This window comes from Sebastes fasciatus, chromosome 6, assembly GCF_043250625.1.
Source record: "Sebastes fasciatus isolate fSebFas1 chromosome 6, fSebFas1.pri, whole genome shotgun sequence".
Lineage (NCBI taxonomy): Eukaryota > Metazoa > Chordata > Actinopteri > Perciformes > Sebastidae > Sebastes > Sebastes fasciatus.
In genome coordinates this window covers 16,029,968-16,049,539 of record NC_133800.1, presented here as the reverse complement: position 1 = coordinate 16,049,539, position 19,572 = coordinate 16,029,968, and the positions used below count along the sequence as shown (strand labels likewise).

At 38.0% G+C, this 19,572-nt stretch overlaps 2 protein-coding genes across 5 annotated transcripts in view; both read right to left on the bottom strand.

The window, feature by feature from the left end:
* ebf2 (EBF transcription factor 2) overlaps positions 1-3,312 on the bottom strand; it is a 35,094-nt gene extending 31,782 nt beyond the window's left edge. For all 4 annotated transcript variants that reach the window (XM_074637937.1, XM_074637939.1, XM_074637938.1 and 1 more), the window contains exons 1-2: positions 2,678-3,312; positions 301-457 (exon numbers count right to left, since the gene is read on the bottom strand). In XM_074637937.1, coding sequence (XP_074494038.1) covers positions 301-457; positions 2,678-2,811 — 291 coding nt within the window. In that variant the 5' untranslated portion in view covers positions 2,812-3,312. The remainder of the gene's footprint in view (positions 1-300; positions 458-2,677) is intronic.
* A 7,720-nt stretch (positions 3,313-11,032) lies between these two features.
* Positions 11,033-16,110, bottom strand: LOC141770137 (eosinophil peroxidase-like). Its single transcript, XM_074639796.1, has 14 exons — positions 16,044-16,110; positions 15,633-15,720; positions 15,313-15,488; positions 15,091-15,223; positions 14,796-14,925; positions 14,464-14,670; positions 14,030-14,375; positions 13,759-13,919; positions 13,386-13,644; positions 13,124-13,294; positions 12,761-12,998; positions 12,448-12,647; positions 12,308-12,340; positions 11,033-12,186 (listed from the first exon to the last, which is right to left on the bottom strand). The coding sequence occupies exons 1-14, from the start codon at positions 16,108-16,110 to the stop codon at positions 11,684-11,686; spliced, it is 2,712 nt and encodes a 903-aa protein (XP_074495897.1). The 3' UTR covers positions 11,033-11,683.
* Positions 16,111-19,572: the final 3,462 nt, after the last annotated feature.

The window sequence follows — 19,572 nt, the reverse complement described above, 5'->3', positions numbered from 1 at the left end:
GCTAATTAGTCATTAGATATTCTTTTTCAATCCCACATCATCAGCTCATTGAGGGGAGAGCTTGTGTAAACATGTAGCCGTCAGCTGTTCGATATATATGCTTGGCTTTACTGGAGATGGGGGAGATCAAGCTGAGCACCTGGTTACAGCTGAAATATATTACTAATACATTCTGTTATTTTTCAGATGATGATGCTTCAGATTTATGGTTTTTGGGTGTTAAAAATGTCCCTGAAATAACTGTAAATATGATATAGTGAACTGATCCTGAAATAAATTATCATTAAGACATAAACAAACCTTGTCATGTTCAACAAAGTCCACAAAGGCAGTCCTCTCCACCTCCACAGGTTGGCCGTGTCTGTCGTAGAGCGCCAGGACAAAGTGGAAGAAGTTGGACTTGCGGAGATTCGAGGGCGGCTGCTTCTCAAAATGAGCTCTGGACAGAGCTACTCCACTGGGGACACAACAGGAAGAGATAGTCAGCTCCACACATTCACATTGTCTTACAATAAACTGATTTATACAGATCAATAGAAAGTGTGTGTAATTAAATTACCATCTAACAATGTATTTAATCCATTGGTGGTTGAAAATATTTCTCAAATCTAAATAAAACTAAAACTAAAAACTTTAAAGGCAATAAATCATGAAAACTTAATTTTACACTATATTCGTTTTTAAAATCATTTAATTTCCCAAGGGTTACAATATATATTTATTTTTAATTCTCAGTTGTAAAGGCCTTCAGTTTATCCATACAATAATTATCAACAATTTGCAAATAAGAAAATGAAAAAACAACATATAGATTATTTATAAATATTTTGTTTTTCCCATAACTTAAAGGCCATTTTTCTTGTCAAGAAGAAATGAATGTAGAAATACACACAAAAACCAAAGCAAAAAGGAAAACCAGGAAAACCTTACTATAAATTATATATTATATATTATATACTAGCTTAAAAACTGAAAAGTCATCAATTAAATCAACACTTTTGACTTTAGAAGTGATGGTGTGGCATCTTGGTTAAAAATTACTAAATGTAAACAAGCTACTGTTGAATTTAAATAACTTAAAGATTTAGGCTTTTAGGCAAAATAAAGAGTCTGAAGGAGTTTTTCTGTAAATTTAATTTTGATCTAAAATTATTTCAAATAACCCAAAAGTAGTTCATGGATTTTTTTCCTCACAGCCTAAAACGTTTCTTTTATGAACAAAAAAAAGCCCGAGGGAAAATTACGATTTTTTTGTTTTATTTTTTGTTTGTTGTTGTTTTTTGGATAAAATATTACAATCGAGATATTTAAAAATACATTTCAACGTTCAGTATAATTCTCTATGATATCAAATAACCTAAATTCAGTTAGAATAGCGCCATTGTTGTATCATTTGCTATTTATATTCTATATCTATTAAGATTGATGTATTATACTAAATAACTTGTTGCTTTCTGTTTTTCTGACTTTATACTGATTTCTAAACTTTGGACACAAGTCGGTTATGAGAACACTGATGTGTGTTTTGGTGAAGACATGAAAAATGTGAAGATGATGATTGAACATTTTGGGGAATTTGGAAAACAAAAATAATTCAACAATATTAAAACTGTTAAATCTGCTGAAAAATAATAAATGTATAAAGTGTGTTTGCCCGCTGACGATTAAAGTGTTTTCCATCAACTAACATAGCTGGTCTGGGAAAAATATATATATATTCACCTTTAGTCATTTACAGGTTTTCGGAAAATAAATACAATCTCAAATTAAATTGTGTTAACTAAATATGTAAGTTTTGCACAAGAGTAAATGATCTGATCAAATGCTGCTTGTGTGTAACTTAATGTTAAAGTCGGATGGTTCTGATTATTAGTTTTACGTTTTGGTAAAATATGGGCCTACTTTTCTTTTGTGACCTTTTATTAGGATACTTTAAAAACAATATTAATATCAAGTGTTGCTCTTTCTTCATATTTAAAGTCGTTTTATGAGTTGGTGTCAGAGCGTTTTAAAGGGGCTCCTGTCACCTTTTGCAACAAGTAGTTTGCAGCTCTTTTTCTGTTGTTAAATAGTCACACATTATAAACTATATTGTGCTCATGATGCAAAATAAATCACGTTGTCAGGAACAAGTCTGATAGCAGCTCAGGCTTAAGCCTGGAAAATAAGAGAACAATCTGAAATGTTAAACTCTTGTGATATAAAACCATAATGCTGCACGACCAGTTTAGAGGATTTATGACTGAAAAACAAACTCATCTACAGCTATAGTATTCTGCATCAGCAGTAAGTATCTTTTAATTGTACACGACCAGAGGAGGTTTTGTTTGAAGGCTGTTTTTATTTAGGATTCTCTGGTAAATTATATTTTGACTTTACAATAGTTGCAATTTCAAACTAATTTTACTGCAACAGTGATCCTTTTTAATGTATTTCCCCCCTTCCCTGAGGACATTTTCTCCTGTTTCAATGTTATTTAACGCAGTTGGTTTTGGGGATAAGGACTAAGTTTGGCAAATGTCAGATTTTTACTTCTTATTTTTACTACATCAATCAATCTGGAACAAAACACTCTTTTAATTCTTGCATGCTTATCCCTGTCACTGTTAGATTAAATATGTACATGCATGTTTAATCTAGTGACAGAGAGTCAACAGATGAGTTTATTGTACTGTACCTTTGAGCAGCTACGTTCGCATCCACGACTCCAACATTACGCACCCACGACCGGATCGGATCCATCTCCTCTGCAAGACTCCTCTCTTTTAATCCGCTCACTTCTCGTATCAGATGCTCCCCGATCCCGAACATTTAAAACCCTGTCCTGCGGTGCACTTTTTTTGAACTTAAGAAAAAAAAAAGAAGCTGAGCTGGAGAGCGAAAGCACTTTGGCCAAACAAGCACCAGAGGGTCCAACTCCAACAAGACTCCTCCACAGCTTTGACAAATAAATGACCGATTTGATGTGTGATGATGCTTCAGAAGACGCCTGCAGTTAAAAATCCACGCACACTTTCTTTTAAGGCTGAAACGATGATAATAGATAGATTCCCACCACTAATTGCAAGCATTGTCCAAAGCGCAAAACCTGCAGCGCGCAAACGGTCACCTGCTCGGTGGGCTCAACTCCTCGCGCAGTTCAGAGCGAGACTCCTTCTCACTATATAGAGTCAGATATGTGTGATATGTGCAAAAAAAGTCTTCCTTTGTCAGGGGGGCCAGATCGGATCAAAACAGTTGATCCGAGGGCCAGGAAGCTCGCAGTGAAGTGCTTGTCTGTCTTGAAGCATGAATGAGACCCTCTGCCTGGATGGAGCCTGGAGGAGGGGCCTTAGTGCCATATGGAGGACTGATTGTTGAAATGGATGCTCTTCATTGGTGTAAAGTGCATCCCTTGTTTGGACTTCTGCCAGATTCAGCATCCAACCAGTGACTCAGGCAGCAAACTTTTTCACACATTAAGTTGGACCAGGGTGATGATAAAGTGAAGACTGCACAGTCAGTTTAAAGGTCCCATATCATGATCATTTTCAGGTTCATACTTGTATTTTGTGTTTCTACTAGAACATGTTTACATGTTTTAATGTTAAAAAAACAACTTTATTTTCCTCATACTGTCTGCCTGAATATACCTGTATTGACCCCTCTGTCTGAAATGCTCCGTTTTATAGTGCATTTCAATGGAATTGCAACGGAATTGCGTTCAGTTTAAAGGTCCAATATTATGCTTATTTTCAGGTTCATACTTGTATTTTGTGTTTCTACTAGAACATGTTTACATGCTGTAATGTTAAAAAAAAAACAATTTATTTTCCTCATACTGTTTGCCTGAATATACCTGTATTCACCCTCTGTCTGAAACGCTCCGTTTTAGTGCATTTCAATGGAATTGCAACGGAATTGCGTTGCTAGGCAACAGTTTGGGTCCATGTTTACTTCCTGTCACCTGATGTCATTCACATACACTGCAACCAGGAAATAAACTGGGACACATTTACAATGTTTACGTTTAAAACCGTCAAATTATCTAATATTGTACATTTGTGACATCACAAATGGACAGAAATCCTAACGGCTTGTTTCAAACGCACAATTTCTGAATACGGGCTGTGTGTTTTTCTCCGTATATTGAGCATTTTGATAGTTTAACAGTATTTTATATAGCACTAAACCTGCTTTATAATATAAAAGACATGAAAATCTCACTTTTTACAATATGGGACCTTTAAGTAAGAAATGTAGGCTTTTATCAATGGTGTGATTGAAATGAAAGTGTGTGTGTGAGAAGAGGAGACCACCAATATTATTCAACATCAAAATTGTGCACAAATGTTAACAAAAGCTTACATGTTTCATATTTATATTTGTTCATCTCTGAGTGTTTCACTTGTTAGAATGTGGGTTTAAGTCTGTACAGCCAAATCCTGTTTGGTCTTTTTCATTCAAGTCAAAATTTCTTCTGCCAGATTCAGCATCCAACCAGTGACTCAGGCAGCAAACTTTTCACACACCAAGTTGGACCAGTGGTGATGATAAAGGGAAGAGGCACAACTTTACGCATTTTAAAACATCAGTTTAAGTAAGAAATGTAGGCTTTTATCAGTGGTGTGATTGGAATGAAAGTGTGTGTGACCACCAATATTATTCAACATCAAACATTGTGCAGAAATGTTAACAAAAGGTTACATGTTTCATTATTTATATTTGTTCATCTCTGAGTGTTTCACTTGTTAAAATGTGGGTTTAAGTCTGTACAGCCAAATCCTGTTTGGTATTTTTCATTCAAGTCAAAATTTCTTCCTCCATATTCAGCATCCAACCAGTGACTCAGGAAGCCAGGGTGATGATAAAGGGAAGACTGCACAATTTTACGCATCAGTTTAAGCAAGAAATATAGGCTTTTATCAGTGGTGTGATTTGAATGAAAGTGTGTGTGACCACCAATATTATTCAACATCAAAAATTGTGCACAAATGTTAACAAAGGGTTACATGTTTCATATTTATATTTGTTCATCTCTGAGTGTTTCACTTGTTAAAATGTGGGTTTAAATGCTCCCATGCAACAGCAAATCCTTTTTGGTCTTTTTCATTCAAGTCAGAATCTAACACAAGTACGCTCTCGACAGGCGCGCATTCAGCAGCTCGCCGGCCGGCCGTCTGCTCCTTTGAACGCGGTGATTCCTCTGAGGAGGCATCGCATCAGTGTCAGCCGACACAATGACCGTCTGGTTGCTCCATCAATCAGCTGCAGCGCTGCGCTCTGATTGGCGTTTGGAGCCGCAGCCTGACAGAGCTCTTAATCAATGCAGCAGACTGTCTTATCAAACCCAAAGTGGTCATGAGAGGTCGTGTGATTTCCTTCCTATTTAGGGTTAAAAGAAAATCTTAACAATTAAGGGCTTGTTATACTTTATTTTTATTGTCCACTGTAGTTGACTACAGGACTATTTCAGTGTGAAAAGACTAAAAAATGAACAGACCATATCACTGGAAAGCCTATGTCCTCTTCGGGTTGATAGAGTTGGTCAAAAGAGTAAGAGGATATACATGTGGACAAAATGTCCACTACAGAGGACACATGTCAATGGGCTGGGTCTCAGGAGGATATAGGAGGATTTCCTATTTGCTTGATTCCTCTGTTAAAATGTACGACTTTCAGACACTTTCACAAAGAATACATAATAGAAATAATAGACAGCTGATTATAGGAGAAGTTTGGGAAATGTTAAACTCTCCATTCAATGCGTAATCATTGTGATTAATGTCTTTTTTGGACAAAAAAAGATAATTCTGAACTAAATAAACACAATATCCTAGATATTATGTAATGAACACAGACAACCCAATGCGTGGATAATTTTGGATACGTTATGATAAAGTTTCTTTAGCTGCTGATTTGGATCATTTCAGGCTGTAATAAACCGAAAAAAGTTTACAAACCCAAGCACATTTTTTTGCTCTACATTTTAAATAAATCATATTATTTGTTTCAATAATTCTCAGTTTCAAAATAAGTTTAGGCCCAAATAATATTTATTATATTTTTTGCAGACTAAAAATTTAATTTCCTGTTCATCTGGCGTTGAAAAAAAAAAGGAAAGTTTTTTTCTTTTTTCCAACCCTGGTTCTTTGCCCCCTTACCGATACTATTGTCTCTGTGTGGAGTTTGTGCTCCCGGACAATGGATGTAAATCTCCCCCCTTTGGATCCCGCCTCAACCCACCATCTGCCAGCCAGCGCGGGACAAAGTCAGATGTTCCCCCAATTATGAGAGCAGTCCTGGGGAATCCTGCTGCTGAGTCTCCGCCCTGTCGCAGGGTCCCTCACACACTTCTCCTGACATGATTGACAGCTCTACTTAACCATGAAAAATCTGTATATGATGACACACTTTGGTAAAATTCCTCCACTGAAATAACAGAGAGGTGCGCTCTTTAAAATACCTTACTTGTGTGGATTTATTGGCTGTCATTTAAGAGGAGAAGCAACACATGAACATTGTGCAGACACAGGACTGGTGTCAGATGCCTTGCTCAAAAACTCATGTTCAAGTGGTTTCACATGTGCAGGAAATCAAAGCCTTTATATGGCTCCTCTGCAAATTTAAAGTAAGCCATTAGCCAATTAAAACTTTAGACTTGACTTACTGTACTTTAATTGCTCAGGGATGTGTGTCATGGGCTGAACACTTAAGCATTTATATGGAGGCTTAGACTGTTGGGCAGTGGCAGACACCAATCATCTGTCATCAAGCACACTTGTCATAAGTGATCAAACAGGTCACTTATGGTGTCACACGATGTTGTGATGAATCAGGTGATGTGAGCATCATTGTTCATTACTTAACATCTACCGTGTTTATTTTGTTCAGAATGATCTTTTTTTGTCCAAAAAAGACATTAATCACAATGATTACACATTGAATGGAGAGTTTAAAATTTCCCAAACGTCTCCTATAATCAGCTGTCTATTATTTCTATTATGTATTCTTTGTGAAAGTGGCTGAAAGTCGTACATTTTAACAGAGGAATCAAGCAAATAGGAAATCCTCCTATATCCTCCAGAGACCCAGCCCATTGACATGTGTCCTCTGTAGTGGACATTTTGTCCACATGTATATCCTCTTACTCTTTTGACCAACTCTATAAACCCCTGGTGTATTGTAAAGAGGACATCCTAGGCTTTCCAGTGATATCGCATGTGTTTTGGCATTTGAATGTATTCTTGGTTTAATATCACTCCACAGCCATAATCTGTTCATTTTTTTAGTCTTTTCACACTGAAATAGTCCTGTAGTCCACTATATAGTGGACATTAAAAATAAAGTTTAACAAGCCTAAATTGTTAAGATTTTATTTTAACCCTAAATAGGAAGAAAATCACAAAAAAAGTCATTGGAAGACACTTTATTTAACTCGGTTCCCAGGAGGATATATCATATCCGTGATGTGTAGTGTTCTTGTCTCTCCCCTTCAGCCCCTACAGGTGCGACAGGTCTCGGCCCAGATTATCATCCCAACCCTGCAGGACTCTGCTGTCTCAATGTGGCTTTTCTAAATTGGTGAAGCGGAGAGTCGGGGGCGAAAATGGGGGATTAGTCAAACCACAAACGTCTTTCTAATCAATTTAACCCGCTGAGACGGTCAGCCCGTGTGTTTTAGGGAGGAGGAGGAGGTGGAGGAGGAGGAGGAGGAGGTGATGGAGGGGGGAATCAGTGACTGCTAAACCAAACAATGGGGTATCGTGTGCCGCTCGTCCTCTCCAGCATTCCCCTGCTCCCATGGGACACCCAGAGCCCCTCTGTGTGGATGGCACTGTGTCCACGGAGGTCAGGAGGTCAGGAGGGGCGTGGCCGTGTGTGTGCGTGTGCGTGCGTGTGTGTGCGTATGTGTGTGTGTGCGTGTGTGTGTCTGAGAGTGTGTGTGTGTGTGTGTGCACACCGGCAATATTTGCACTATCTGTTTATATCATGTTTATAGCTTATTTTGTATATTGTATATTGGTAGAAATTCAAATTTTTTATTCTTATTTTATTCTAACGTTTTTATCTATTCTTTTGTTATTATACTGTTTAACTTGCACCAACAAAACCAAACCATTCCTAGTGTATACCTCTTACACCTGGCAATAAACACCACTCTGATTCAGATTTTAGTGTGTGTGTGTGTGTGTGTGTGTGTGTGTGTGTGTGTGTGTGTATTTGTGTGTGCGTGTGTGCGTATGCGTGTGTGTGTGTGTGTGTGTGTGTGTGTGTGTGTGCGCGCGCGCGCGCGCGTGTGTAGACGCAGCAGCAGCTGGTTCCCGTCCCTCCTCGTCTCTCCACTGTGAAGAAAACAACAGAGCTAATGCAACCCCACCACGTCTCCTCATCGATCGCCATTCACTGCGCTCGTTTTGTTGTTTACTTATTTAGGTTTTTTAGGCGAGGATGCAGATCCCCCTGAGGAATGTATGTCGGCATCCGCAATTACAGCAGAGTGACCACCTTTAGTCTCATTTAATTTTATTAAAAAAAAACATAATCTGCTCCATTTGGATTCATCTCAATATAATTAAGGCCTGTTGTGATTTAAATCTTTTAAGAAAAGAAAATTAAGTATCTATAGAAGGATACACAGCCATAATACTAGAGAGGATTAAAAAATACATAGCCTAGAAAGTTCAAAAGTTAGTTCTGAGTATCACAATATTACTGTAAGCCTCAATATCACTGTTACAGTCTGTACTTTTTCACCTGTTTCATACAATTTGACATGTTTGGTTTTCTGGTGAATAATAGAGATGCAAAACCAAACTGTACAAACCAAACCGTGGGCTTTTTGAACCACTATTACAGTTTTTCTCATTCACTTTGGCTCAATTCTCAAATATTTTTTTTCCAAAACAATAAGCTTAGATCTCTGAACAATGTGTTTGTTGTTCACAACAGATTATAATTTTCCATGCATTCAAGCTAATTGAACTAGTTTTGGCACATGTGTGCAAAGAGTCCAATTGTCTACAAGTTGCACGTGTCTTCCTGATCAAACTGAGATTGTTGTCCTCTTCTCAACTTCTAAATATTGTTTCATCATCAGTCATCACATGCAAAATGACTCATTCAATTATCTAAACCTGTCAGACACGTATATTCCATAAATATCTATGGCATGGTGTCACGTACTGTGAGGAGGCACAAGTTGTTCTTTCACTGAGCTACAGCAGGTTCTTTTATTGTTTGTTTTTTGGCATAGATGTCATTTTGTGGGTATATGATTTTATAGGGAAGATCAAAGGTGAATTTTCTATTTATAATACATGTAACACACAGATTTGAATATAAGAAACGTTTTTGACTGCCATGGTGAGAAAACATCTAAACATTTTGACCAGTACGACTCACACGATGACAAAACAACTCTTCACTTTGGTGGCACTGTCCAATTTACTGACACAATAACTAGGTTTTGAAGCCTGAATGAACTATTTTGGGTGAGTTACTACCTTCTGCAGGTATGAAAGAGAGTTGTGATGTCCCGTCAAACAGTTGTGACAATTGCACTTACAGTTTAGAGAACGCAAAGACTGTTTTGAGCAAAAGTGATTGAGAAAAACTGTAAATACAGACAAGACATAAGAGGCAACTATCTGAACATAGTCCTACTTGACCATTAAATCTGCCTTTTCATGTATAAAATCAGTGTTATGGCTTCATATATATAATATCAATCATTTCTATAAATCAATCAATCACTTTATATATTTTGGAGTTGGAAATGTGTTTTTCTTCTCCCTAACGTGCAAAACAAACCAAACTGTGTCCCAAAAATCACAACACAAACCGAACCGTGGCTGAATAATATTAATATGGTTTACCTTTTCAATCACCTTCCCCGCAGACAGGCCCTTACATGTCCTGTAAGTGTCACAGGTAGTTATGTTAATTATTGTGCCCAGCCCACATGGACTTAAAATTACTGTTGTGAAGTAGTTCAACATTTGTCAGACAAAAACAATTACCGTATTTTCTTAAATACATTACAAACAAACTTTGTTTCCAGTAAAAGTCGTGCTAGTGAGCCATCATGCACAATACCAAGGTGTGGAAAAACGGCCTAAATCTAAGTGATAGTGTTGCAAGTTCCTTTAAATGAACAATTATTATGCAGTGATGCCCAGTGCACTTCAAAAGACGTGCTGAAATAACTCTTTAAATGTTTTTCCAGACATCACAATGTGTCAATAGTTTGCATTGAAATATGAAACTTATAGGTTGAACACAGCATTTGTTACGTTTAATTGATTCCTCAAATATAAGAGGAATCTCACTTCCAAGTGATGAAGAGCTGAGCATTAATTCACTAATGGTATTAAGTAATAACTCATATTGCATACTAGCTATACAGATGCAGGTAAATCCCGTCTAAACTCACTCCCTCATTCTATCTGTTTTGTAAGCTTTTACCGTTTTTTAGGCTCATATGTTTATGGCACACTGTAAATCATTTGTACAGTAAAACATTTGTTCCCGAACATCATTGAATGATAGCATGCTATTTATGATCTGCATGATTTGTTACTACTGTAATAGAAACTTTGCAACTCATCAGCTAGTGAGCTGAGGTCATCTGGGTCTTTCCAATCCACGGGAAGAGGTTTAGGGGAAACTAAGTTTTTAAATTTAGAGACTGTAGATGCAACATAAATAAATATCCCCTCTTTCTCTTAATTTAGCTCCAAGCAATCAACTAATTTTGACTATTTGCTTTGCTTTAAGAAGCTATTACAAAGACTTTATTTTGATTTTTTTTGTATGATATCCGTATAAGCCACAACTACAAATCACCAGTTTATCTTGAGAACCATTAAGTCCAGTATGGAGAGCAGTAACCACAGGTTGTGCCAGCTTTCCTGTCCTTAACAGACTGTATGTCGGTGCCATCTACTGGTCTCTTCAAGAACATCATCCACTGTGGTTTTCTGGCTCTACAAAAAAACGTGTTCCTCTAAAGGTGTTCTGTATCATCACAAATATCATTCAGAAGCAGTGGTTCATCTGTACAACAATCATTTATTCATGTAAGACTTAAATTGACTTACGCTTAAACTCTAGAAAAACAAGAATGTTTTCCCCCAAAATCAGTTCAAAATCATAGCTCTGGCTCTTGTAGCTTATTTCAAGATTACATCACAGTTTACATTCATTTGCCAGACATGGGCTGTACAAATTGCACTGAACACTTTTCAGGAGAGAGGTAAAGACAATTAAATTAGTCATTCAAAAGAAAATGAGTTTCGCACTGCATGCGAAACAGGTGAGGCGACTGAAGAAGCAACTTTAAGACCGAAGGAAAAGACTATGACAAATATGTCTACAGCTAAGTGACTTCTTAATTAGTTGAACCGAATCATGCCAAACGTGTTGTTCTTTAATAATATAATTGCTATTATGATTGTTAATGCCTGGTACATTCTGTACATGGAACACCCATGTTTGGTCAAAGAGAAAGAATTGGTTTTTTTTCTTGCCTAGAAAAAACACCTGCTGCTGTATATATACATACATACAGAAAGGACCACTACAAAAAAAAACTCCATTTTAAGATATTAAACTAACTAACTACTAACTGGTCAAAACTGATTTATTTTTGCTGTGTTTTGAGGATGTCGTGGGTCAACAGCTGTATCAAGTCAACAATTTCCTACTCTGTGAACAACAGATGTCCTGAAAAGACACAGTCCTTGGTCAGACCTCTGTTACCTCGTTTGGACACCAGATAGACCTGGTCTCCCCTCGCAAGCTTGATGTAGGTTTGGCCACTGACTATGATGTAACCTTTATGCTTGGTGGTGACTGAGTGCAGAATCCGGAGATTGTTACGCATCAGACACAAGCTTGTAGCCTTCTTCTTGATGGAGCAGTGGAACTGGAATTCGTAAACACCCGGATGGTTACACGTAAAATACCCTGTATTTGTGTTATAGCAGTTCTGTCCATTGTAGATGACCTCATGGAAGGAGATGGGCAACCAGGGTCTGGGGGCGTTGTATCCCAGTCGCACAGAGAAGGCAATTTTCACCATGATGCCAGGAGGTCCAGGAGGTCCAGGATGTCCAGGAGGTCCACGAAGTCCAGGAGCTCCAGGAAGTCCGGGAGGTCCAGGGGGGCCGCTCGGACCAGGTGGTCCTTGGGGTCCTTGGGGTCCTGTATTTTAAAAAAAAAGACATTATAACAATTATATCAACAGGACCTTCCCATTACAGTATTTTTAAGTAATACTTTTAGTATATCGATTTAAGTATTTATGGAAAAGTGGTAGATTTACCTAGTGGTCCTGGGGGTCCAGTTGAGCTTGGTGCTAGAGAAAATTAAAAGTGAAAATCAGTTTTTTTCAAAATGTTCTAATGTTGGCACTGATTGTCTTTGGTCAGCTGTGTCAGAGAGGATTTCAGGACATCAACTCACCCTCCTCCTTCCAGGGACTGAGGTCAAAGACACTGATGCTGTTGCACTGGGTGTAACCGGACCCTCGAGGCCGGTACAGGAAGGGGTTTTCTGGTACATCAGTGATACCAGTGTTGTCACAGATGATGCGGGCAAGTGATGTTTTCCTCAGGGAGTTCTTCTGGGCCTCAGTGAAGACCCCATTGTTCTCCCACCAAAGTCTGAAATTGGACAGTTTGGTAACATTTAAAGTCTCTGGATTTAAAAGTGAATGTAAAGGTGCAGCTAACACAAATATCTCAACATCTTTAGCAATGTCAGTTATGTGACATACCGGTCTCCCTGGCGGGTCTTCTTGAACTGTGTGGCAATCAAACAGGCAAACAGGGGTCCCACTCTTCCTCCACTGACAAACGGCTCAGCCGCTCCTCCGAACCACACATCAATGTTTTCAGGTGTTCCGTAGAGATCCAGAAGCTTCTTGGCCAGTGTGGCATTTTTCAGCACTTCGGTCAGCTCTGGCAGATTGCGTGGCTGTGACAGCCCACAGAATTTGCGCCATTTGTTGTAGCCTAAAAAGGGACACACAGGGTGAACATGTTTGTGTGGGATCTGTAATGCCTGCGATATCCTAGATATATAGGCAAAATTCATTCTAGACATAAAGAATACATGGGTATAAAGAATAAGGAAATACCAGGGAGTCCATGGTCTCTCCCTCTCTGCATGTTGAGTGAGGCCAGATCCAGTCCCAACTTGCTGGTGAACTGAAAAAGCTTTTCCCTCAGCTCATCAGACATCATGTGACTCTGCGTGTTCAGCTTGGCCTGACGACCAATCAGGCCCCTCACAAATAGGTCAATACCACCTGAAGAACACAAGGGGCAATTTTATTTTGATTAATTGTATTCATTCCCTGTTTAGGAAAATGACAAAGAAGTTGAAGATCTTGGCCATACCTTCAAAGACGATCCTCCACGGTGTGAAGAGGCTTTTGTGCAGCAATGGACTGGGGTGCTCAGTGCTCTCCTGGTACTGCTCATTAAGACGAAATATGAAAGGCTGAAGCATCAGATGGCCAAATCGGTAGGCAGCTGTGGCGAACACATTGGAGATACTGGGGTCCACTTTTTCATCATAACCAGGGTAGGTGGATAGCCACTTGGCCGTGGAGTCTGGACCAACAATGAGAGGTAGGAAGTCTCTGAAAGTGAGAACCTAAGAGACAAAAAATAAACTCAGTCAACTGAACCATGTGTGGGACATACCATCCATCATTTACATCATGAATGCAAAATTTCTGTAATCCATGCAGCTAAGCCCCTCTCTAACCTGAAAGTATGCTGCCATGATCTTGCGCGCTTCATGGTAGAGTCTGTCTCCGTTCCAGTGAGGATTGATGTTGGCCAGAGCAAGTGCCACACGGTTGTGCTCACGTAAATACAGTGTGTGAAGAGCCGACAGACCAATGTTCTCATTGGAGCGTGCGTCACCTTAAAAGTCAGATAAAATGAGGAAAAAATTGTTGTCAGCCCTGTGCGATGCTTGGAATGGATCCAACTCTTAAAAATGTTTGTACGTCAGCGATTTGGCTGGCACTCACCAGCCTCAAAGCAGGGCACCTCCTTTGCAGTACTGTCACCAGTAATGCGGACTCTGGTGGCACACATGTTGGGAGTCATGGTGGAGAAGGGCATGAGAGGACGGTTACCGTCTTTGTACTGTTTGTTGATCCTCAGCAGGCCCTTCTTTGAGTCGAAGTCGCGTAGGAAACGTGCTCTGTTAGCGTCGCTACCGTAAACCTGACCTCCATCAAGGAAAGATGTGACTGCGTTCATCTGCTGACGGACGGAGTAGTATGAGTGGTGAGAACCACAAGCTGGTGCTGAGCGGATGAAGGGCATGCACTTTTTTGAGTTTGTGCCATGGTGTGGGTCTTGGCTGGGAATCTGTTAAGATGACAAGAAGCAGTTAACATCCAGTATGTGTGTGTTTTAGATGTATTCATGTTTCTTGTACAAATCCAACGACACTGACCTTAATGGGGAAGCAGGGATCTATGCGATCACAGCTCTTGTCGCAGTCTTTACCGAGACTGAATGAACGGATCACAGGAGAGGTAGGAGTCAAGGACAGGTCGTGGTCAATCCACTGGGAGAATGTTACCAGTAGGCCAGTGTAGAGTGTGTCGCTGTCCACATTAGAGTTTGATGTTTGCAATAGAGTGTTGGACACTTCCCTTACCTGAGGACAGGACGTATAGACAATGAGCACCTTGGTGAAAAGGATTTTGTACAACTACGAGTGTTTTTTTTATATGGTCATTTGCGGCGTATAGCCAGTAAAGATGATATTCTTAAGTATGTTACCAAGGGAAGACGGTGGTTGTTGAATCTGTAATAATAGTCCCAGCCTCTGGGCAGAGATAAACCATTCTGGTACTCAGGATGAAGCCAGCGGGCTAGAGCTGTGTTGGAGACTCCCCATTGGGGGTGTTTTCTAGGCAAGAAAAAATAAATCCATTATTATACTGTGTATCTCTGCAAAAGGAAATATTGGGGAAAGGATATAGGGGGACAATGTGCAACACAATTCCCAAGCCCAAACCCAATATTAGGGGGCATTAGAATTGGTACTACTTTACTATGGGTAAAGTTGCCTCACTTGTTGTTGCAGGCATTGTCTGCAGTGTAAAATTTGTCTACTTTGCCACTGGTCGAGCAAGCATAGAGACGATGATGGGAAGCACAGCCTGTCAGTTGAGCAATGATGTGCAGATCCTCGTCAGCGAGCGAAACTAATCAACAGAGACAAGGAATGAGCAACTCAGTTGTAACCGATATGCAAATGTTTGGATAGTTCAGAGGAGATGTAAAGGATACACACCTGTGTTATTGCTGGAGCGTTTTTGACGTTTCTCCAAAGATCTCTTGACAAGTCTAATAGCATTATCCATATAGTCAGCAGCACGCACAGCAGTACGGGTCTGCCCAAAAGGCTGCTTCAACAAACGCAGGACTTCTGAAGGACTCGCTGCACTCCTCTTCACGCGTTCAAGGCTCCTGTATTGTGTGGAGAGGTCACATTTAGGAATTCATTAAGAATGTCTTCAATAATTGCAATTGCAGAGACCTTTGTTGTACTCTTTTTTTTTTTTAAGGTCACTGAAGAATGTGTGGAGCAGTTCAACAGGTTTGTGCGCTCACTCTCTTCTGGAGTAGACATAAGCTGAGTCGACTGTGGCCTTGGCTTTAGTCACAGCTTTCTCAATGATACTCCTCTTCAATTGGGATTCTGAAAGCATAAAACACATTTTGTTTAATTTACTTTATGGATCATTCTTAAATGTTGATGATTTTGGTCCTGGTTCTGACATGATTGTTTTTAGGTTTCATTCATGCCACACAATTACAGCATTTACAAATATATATATATATATATATTGTTGCATAAACTAAAGAACAAAACATAAACTCAGACTGAGACCTGATTAGTTTAACACAAAAAATAATAGATTAAATTGTAATAGGGTGACATTATTTTAAATCAATCAGATAGTGAATGCATTTAAAGCTATGTGTAGCTATTCTAAGTATGATGGAAGAGGTATTACTCACTCGCATTCGCCTGGCTTTGCAAGCACAGGTAAAGAACTGCAGCCAGGAGGCACAGAAAGCGATTCATCTCTGCAAAAAAAGACAAATATTCTCCAGTCAGTAATGCATTGGTCATATAAACTAATATTTACGAATTTTCAATATATAAAAAAAATAAAATATAAATAGCCTATATAAAAAATAAATAAATATAAATAGCCTAAATAAAAATAAATTATCAAATCTACATTATTATTGACCATGGCATATTAACTATATCTACTGAGTCAAAATAAATAGTATAAATTCAGAATAAAAGGAAGGTTACCTGTGAAAAGCACGAAGCTGGTGTCCTCTGATGTCCTGAAGCAGCAGATCTCAGAAGTCAATGCTGCTCATAAAATGTCAGACTTCATATATAGTCTGGCTGAGGCATCACTTTTCTATCCACAGGAATTCCGTTGTTGTTTTTGTTGTTGATTAAATAATTATTAGTTTTTCCTTCCTTGCTCCTCCTCCACAGCTGCAGGAAAAGTATGAAGTTGAACAACTTCAAGTGTGCCAAAACAATCATCTCACGAGAATAAAGTCAGCACAGCGTCAATGTCAAAGAGAAAGCAAAGGTCAGCAGAAGAACAAGCTGTCATTAAACATTTAAACATTTAAACCACATTCTGGTTAATCCCAGAGAAAACAGAAACTCCCACATAGTGAGGCTTTTTGCGTTATAGGTCAGCCTATTGTTTTGTTATTCATCATGCGTTTATGTTTGTTTGTCAGTTACAATGTTTTTGGAAATTGTAATTTCTGTAATTGCATTTCAGTACAAAATATATAAAATATAATAATGTTGGACTAAACTGCTTAATTATTTTATTATCTCTATTTTTTTTATTTTAGCTTTTACTGTAGTTTTTTTTGTCACGCACTTTTCTTCAACTGTTCTTTATTTTAGTATTTTAATAATTTGTTCATGTTTTTGAAAAGTGCCATGTAAATATTATATTATATATATATACTTATATATATATACTTATATATATATACTTATATATATATACTTATATATATACATATACTTATATATATATACTTATATATATATATATATATATATATATATATGTATAATATAATATTTACATGTCACTTTTCAAAAACGTGAACAAATTATTAAAATACTAAAGTAATAATGTATGTCATAATATAGGGTGATTGAGGTGAACTCTGCGGTAGCGATAAGTAGATCGATGATGTCAGATATGTAAAGAGGCTATAATTACCTGGAGTGTAAACATCTAACAAGCCATACAATAGTTATACTGTATAGAGAAGAGAAACTCTGTATTGAAGCCAAACGGAAACATCTTCATGCACCAATGCTGAGAGCAACCCAAAGGCCATCGAGTTTTCTTATTGACACATGTTATAGGCTAATATATAGGCCTAATAAACAGCTCAGTATTTGGTGACTAAACTCATTTTGCAATCGGTTAATTAAAAAAAGAAAAGAAAATGCTGTGTGCTGTTGGATAGGCCTAATAAACAGATGAGTATTTTCTGTTGAATAGACTTACTCTGATGAACTTAAGAGGATTCCAGCTTTTTAATTGACTAAATGTGCTTCGTTTATTGGATTCTAAACAAATGTGGTATATAAATACCCCTTAATCCTTAATACAGGGAGACATAAAAAGCATTTCTTTATTTGTCCAAACAAATTCACTTTCTCTATGTAACCATTTTTCCATCTTCCACAATTTCCAAACATGTTTTTTTTTCTGCGTCAAAAAGGCAAATAATGTTATTTAATTTACAAAATGTATACGCATAAAAGAGTTCCTTGGGTTTCGGGTTGTGGCCTAATAATATAAAGAACGACATGTGCTGCTGGATTACATGTCTACCGGCACCTTTTAATGTTCAAGTCCCTCCTTATATTTTAATGACACCGTCTCACACACACACAATTAACTTCTATAGAAGCCATTAAGTCATTATTAAATAATCATTTAATACAGTCATTTATTAAAAAGTCAAATGAGTTTATGTCTATGTCTATGAAATGTGCATTTACATATACAATAAAATTTTTAAGAATGAATCCCCATCTGCTAGAATAAGGGTTGTTGTATTGTAGCTCACTGTCACACTGCCATGATGGAGACATATGAATAGAATAGAGCCATCCTTAATATAATGTTGTTGGTGCTTTCATGTCTGTGGTGGTGTGAAGAAGTCCAGTCAAATGTCCTCTTAAAAATGGCCTCAAACAAGTTTCCTTTGCACAGAAGTTTGAAGCATTCAGATTGACCTAATTGCAGTCAGAGGTTGCATTAGTCCACATATCAGGATGACAGCAGGCTATTTGTGTTTGATTTGTGAGTTGGCGAGACATTTAAAGGAGACACCATAATTATAAATGATTGCTTTATTATTACACAACAGGGATAGCCACGCAAGTTTCTTCTTTTAGCCTATCAGATGCAGGCCCACACCTTCTTGGCATAGCCTACTCTACATTCATTTTTAATTAATGTGCTCCAAAACTATTTTTCTTAAATGTCATCGTGTTTGTATAGATATTCCTCAATTCTTCTCTACATCAATAAAGTCAGGAACCTTCAAAAACATTTTTAAAAAAGCAAACTATATCACAATACCACTCTACAGTATCCAAATAAAGTAATACAAATAAAGTAGCTAATACAGTAAAAGAAACCAAAGTTCATTTGGCAGGCATTCAGTAGGCCTGCGTGTTGTCTTTGGTTGTAAGGTGTGGTTGGCAACAACTTTGTAGCTATTATCATAGGGTGGATGAGTGTAATGTGGGCACTGTCTATTGTGTAAAAAACTTCCAGTGAATTTCACTCTTCCTGTACAACATTACACTGAACAAGAAGTGTGAAGTTCACTCAAAGGCCAATGACATACGATTTAGACAAAATAAATCTGAATGTCTCCTACTCTTCGACTATAACTGTAAATTTGATGAAAATACACTAGAATACAACATTTATGATACAATTTATAAAGATATATTCAGGCGGTCTCAATGTCTTGGCCGTGTTTACTGCTTACATATTGACTGTTTGCTGGGACTCATACGTCAAAACACTATTTATTTCCATATTGCCATGTTACAAATAACATAAATCTCCTAAAAACATTGAAATAGTAATAAACACAATAAATATTGACCAATATTCATATATGACCAAAGAGCTCCATGCTATACAGCAGATAAATGCATAATTCAAAGGCCTACAGGGCTGAAACAGGTATCATTAAGATCCCTCTGAATCAGAGGAATAGTACATGAGGTTCATTGGTGTTTGTCGCCATCTGGTGGCTGTATCAAAGTGCCTGAAATGAACTCTCCCAGCAGACCTCTGTGACTGTCTGGTGGTTTATAATTGCTGAAGACATGTAAGTAACTATAATCTTTTTGAGGGAACAAAGGCTAAATGTCAAGGCAGCAACGCAATCAAATCGATCAAATTTAACTTGAGGGTTATGGATGATTTTATTTAAAATACATAGTATAACT